General features: G+C 46.9%; 1 protein-coding gene across 3 annotated transcripts in view; it reads left to right on the top strand.

The window, feature by feature from the left end:
- The first annotated feature begins 207 nt into the window (after nt 1-207).
- Nucleotides 208-4,979, top strand: part of KIRREL3 (kin of IRRE like 3 (Drosophila)) — a 338,979-nt gene continuing 334,207 nt past the window's right edge. For all 3 annotated transcript variants that reach the window (XM_018561196.1, XM_018561194.1, XM_018561195.1), the window contains exon 1: nt 208-261. In XM_018561196.1, coding sequence (XP_018416698.1) covers nt 228-261 — 34 coding nt within the window. In that variant the 5' untranslated portion in view covers nt 208-227. The remainder of the gene's footprint in view (nt 262-4,979) is intronic.

Below are 4,979 nucleotides of genomic sequence, written 5' to 3'. Positions count from 1 at the left end.
AAAATACTTTGTTATCAATCCCCTCCAACATACCGTGATGACTTATCGAGCGGCGCACATAGATCACGAGAGGTGCGGCTCCTATGATGTTGTTATTATTATTTATAACTATGCTCCAAATTCATATACACTGTTCATTATAACGTGTGATATGTTTATTTCGGGTGGTGAGAATAATTTGCCGTCTTTTGTGCTTTGTTTCAGAATTCGGTCTGGCTCTGGGATTTATGTCGAAGGACAAGTTCCGTAAAATGTCTGAAGGTGAGTTCCCTGCTGCTGATTGTCTGCCAGGGGAGGCCGAGATTCTCAGAGCAGATGCCGCAGCCTGTAGATTAGTCAAATATACAAAAGTATATAAAATGTTGCAATGTTCTTTTTAATTCTCTTGTAGCATGTCCCCATCCCTGACCATCTTCTGAAGCATGTCTGCAGTCTCTGACCATCTCTTGCAGTATGTCACTATCTCTGACCAAATCTTAGTAATATGTCTCAATTCTCTGACCATCTTCTGTAGTCACTGACCATCTCCTGAAGCATGTCTGTAGTATGTCTGCAGTCTTTGGCCATCTCTTGTAGCATGTCCCCATCTCTAACCATCTCCTGTAGTATGTCTCCAGTCTCCGACCATCTCCTGTAGTATGTCTCCAGTCTCCGACCATCTCCTGTAGTATGTCTACAGTCACTGGCCATCTTCAATAGCATGCCTGCTGTCTCTGACCATCCCTTGTAGCATGTTCCCACCTCTAACCAACTTCTGCTGCATGTTTTCAGACTCTGACCATCTCCTGTAGTATGAATCCAGTCTCTGACCATCTTAGATAGCATGCCTGCAGTTACTGGCCATCTCTTTTAGCATGACCCATCTCTAACCATCTTCTGTTGCATATCTGCAGTCTCTCACTATCTCTTATAGCATGCCCCCATCTCAAGCCATCTTTTGTTACATGTTTGCAGTCTCGGACCATCTCATGTAGGATGTCCCCATCTCTGACCATCTCCTGTATCATGTCTCTATCACAAACCATCTTCTGTTACATGTCTGCACTCTCTGACGATCTCTTGTAGCATATCTACTGTTCTAACCCTCTTCTGTTGCATGTCTGCAGTCTCTGATCATCTCTTGTAGCATGTTCCCATCTCTAATCATCTTCTGAAGCTGTGGCCATCTCTTGTAGGTTGTCCCCACCTCTGACCATCTCTTGTAGGCTGTCCCCATCTCTGACCATCTCTTGTAGGTTATCCCCACCTCTGACCATCTCTTTAGGTTGTCCCCACCTCTGACCATCTCTTGTAGGTTGTCCCCACCTCTGACCATCTCTTGTAGGCTGTCCCCATCTCTGACCATCTCTTGTAGGTTATCCCCACCTCTGACCATCTCTTGTAGGTTGTCCCCACCTCTGACCATCTCTTGTAGGTTGTCCCCACCTCTGACCATCTCTTGTAGGTTGTCCCCACCTCTGACCATCTCTTGTAGGTTGTCCCCACCTCTGACCATCTCTTGTAGGTTGTCCCCACCTCTGACCATCTCTTGTAGGTTGTCCCCACCTCTGACCATCTCTTGTAGGTTGTCCCCACCTCTGACCATCTCTTGTAGGTTGTCCCCACCTCTGACCATCTCTTGTAGGCTGTCCCCATCTCTGACCATCTCTTGTAGGTTATCCCCACCTCTGACCATCTCTTTAGGTTGTCCCCACCTCTGACCATCTCTTGTAGGTTGTCCCCACCTCTAACCATCTTCTGTTGCATGGCCCTGTATTTTAAGAGTGTTGACCATCACTTATATAGGAACTGAAACTCTGACCTGGGTTAGTGCTCCAGCATCTACCACACGCTGATATGGTTTTGGTTGGACTGACTCTTTAACTGATTTTGTCGTGCAAGGCCCCTTTTTAATGCCCCGAGACTATCTTGTGGTTTGCACTGCTTTCGTGGTGCTTATACGAGTGAAATGGCAACAATTGCAGTAACAGTGCTCCCCCCATTCATCGCTGTATCCATCACTGAAGTTCAGCCGCCACATCCCTATCACTCAGGTCCACTCCGGCAATTAGCCGTCCTCCATCCTGTGACAAGTCTTCATTTCCCTCCGTCACTCTTAGGGGCCCTACTTATCACGCTCTTGGCAATTGCAGTTAAATGCGAGTCTTTTATATTCCGCCGGGCGCTTTGTCAAATGTTTGTTAAAAGGCTGTTTTAGTAACCAAATTGATCCGGCGCGGGAGAGGATACATCACAGGTTCTGCTACCTTTTTAATGGACCAACAGGGGATTGGCGAGCGGAGTGCTGTGTTTTCTCTACAAAGCTTTCCCAGTCTCTGAATCTCCGAGACTCTCTTGATGGCCCATTAGAAGCCGAGCAGAAATAAAAGACGGCTTTAAATATTACACACACTTTGCAACCCAGCAATCAACGACTACGATGTACCCTGATTCATGCAGGTGTCAGGTAATACTTATCTCCATATTAAAATGGTGGAGAAGGTGCTTATTTATGTCTGAGTGCACCGATCCAACGTTTCCTTTTATCCAAACCACTAAATACAAGCAACAACTTCCCCGATGATATGTGTTGCTTCTTCCAAAAATGCAGAAAGCCTAATAGTAGTAAAGTAAGTTTTAGCAAAGGGGATGTATGCCCCTCCCCCTCTCCACCACCCTGTCCCTCTTACAACCAAAGCTGACCTCCGGCCTTCCCTTCAGTCTTGCAATATCATTAGCTGCACACTGAGAGCATTAGAAGTTGCAGCATTCAGATAAAGCCCGCATCATTTCCTGGCTGGAGGACGTCCAGCGTGAATGTCCCTGGCTCATCCCTTTCATTCACGGCGGCTCAGCATCACATGTGGGCGGTACCTAGGGGGGCGGTCTGCATGCAAATACAGTCTGCTTAGAAACACCCACCCTTCCAGACCGACACCCACTTGTTTGCCTATTGGCATAACTCCTCCCGAAGACCAGCCCACTGCTTGAACCAGGGCTAAGGGCTCTTGAATACTGAGGCAGGGTGCTGTGATAGTTTCAGGAAGTTATGTACAGCAAACTGCTGGCTCCTCCCACCATCCATGATCTGCCTGCATTGCATACAGAAGCACAGAGATCTAATGATGACATCACTGGTATAAAATAAGGTACATGATGAAAATAGAAAGGTTTGGTTTAAAAAAATAATAATAATAATTTGTATTTTGATGAAGTCGGGGGGCGGGGGCAGGAATGGAAAATATAGGCAGATTAAACTTCAGCTTTAAAGGTGTCCTCCTCTCCTGCCAGTGTGTATATTTGTAGCTTATACAGAGTTATACGGCTTCTCTCTCCATTTCATCAGTTTATCAGCAGTAAAATGTAAAATGTCGCTGATCTCAAGGTTGTCACTCACTTTCCTGCAGTTTACTGGCATAGAAAGGACTTGGCTTAAATATGTGATGCAGGTTCTTAACAAAACGGTAAAGAAGCCTTAAAACAAACCCTCACTGACCTCTGTAGCTGCAGGTACTGTGGAGCAATTCACCCTTAAATTTCACAGCAAAAGCCCTGGAGTCCTTCATTCAGGCAGCTCAGCTCCCCCTACTACCCCTCCCAGCAGTGAATTAGCAACTCACTCCAGGCCCTCCAATCAGTGACTCGGCAGCCCACCTCACTTTTCTCCCATGACCAGGAAAAGCAGAAGAGGCTCGGCCAGGCCATAAATCGGAATGCATATACATAGGGGCCCAAATATTCATACGCTCAGCCCCCTTGCTTCCCCTTCCAAGAAGCCAATCAGCAGCAATACTTCCCCTCACCCCCCCCCCTTCCAAGCAGGGAATCGGCAGCTCTGCTTCCCCTCACCCCCCTTCCAAGCAGGGAATCGGTGGAGGTCGGGGAGGGGGGGGGGGGACCTGCCAAGTCACTGCTGGGAGAGGGGAGCAGGGGGCCTGAGCCAAAGAATCATAAAGTCTATATGTATAAACTCCTCAAAGCCTTTATTTCCACCATATCAAGTCAGTCACACAAGCTTTGGGCGCTGAATATATGAGCGATGTCAAAGCATTTACGCCGTGACACAAATAAGGAAAATTGCACAAATCACACTGAGAATATGTCTCCCAATATGTGGCTCATGTCAATGTCTCAACCCCTGGACACCACCTTCTCTATAAAACATACATTTATGTGTTTATAAGTAGATGCATTCCGGGCCTTTATAGCGGGAGGGAGGCTGGGAGAGCGTGCCGGACGCGTCCAGCGAGGTGTAAACTCATCATCTGTTGTATGCGGTTTATTTTCTGGCTCAGTAATAGAGCAGATTTAATTTGCTGTATATTACTATCCACAAGTGTCTTCGCTTCCACGCAGCATTGTCTCCATATTACCCCACACGTAATGGGTAACAATGTATCACGCCGCGAGAAAAACCGCAACCGGAACCCATTCCACAAAGATAGATTTTATTTCCTATCCCCCAAATTGGGCTGGTTTATGAAACATCTGTTCAGGCCGGCCACCAGGCAATTCGGTTATGTGTTCCCAGCGCGGGGCGCAGAGATGAATATAATGTATGGAGCGCGCAGAAATGGCGGGAAGTGTCGTTTACGATAAAATAATACGGAAAAAAAATGTGTCGGGGATATTTGGGAGATAAATCTTATTCTGATCACTTCCTATGTTTGTTCTGTGGCCGGAACCTCCGGTGTTGTTGTATGATGAAGTCTGATAAAGCGGACGGCGCAGGTCTGTAGGCACCGAGGTCCGTATTAAAGAAAGCATATCGATCGATGTGCATGATGCTAAATGACAATCTCCCCCGTCCCAAATTATGTACATGATTTTCTTTCCATCCCTAATATAACAATATATGAGAAGAAGCGGCTCTGATCGCCACCTGACACCACCCGATCACCTCCTCTGCCTCAACGATAACCCTCCAACATTGCCCAATTACCACCTGACACCGATCAATTTTTCCCCATCACCTCCCAATCACATGTTGCTGCCCCATC

The sequence above is a fragment of the Nanorana parkeri genome, unplaced genomic scaffold, assembly GCF_000935625.1.
Source record: "Nanorana parkeri isolate BGI_ZX_2015 unplaced genomic scaffold, ASM93562v1 scaffold506, whole genome shotgun sequence".
Taxonomy (NCBI): Eukaryota; Metazoa; Chordata; class Amphibia; order Anura; family Dicroglossidae; genus Nanorana; species Nanorana parkeri.
This window is presented reverse-complemented; position numbering and strand designations above follow the sequence as displayed.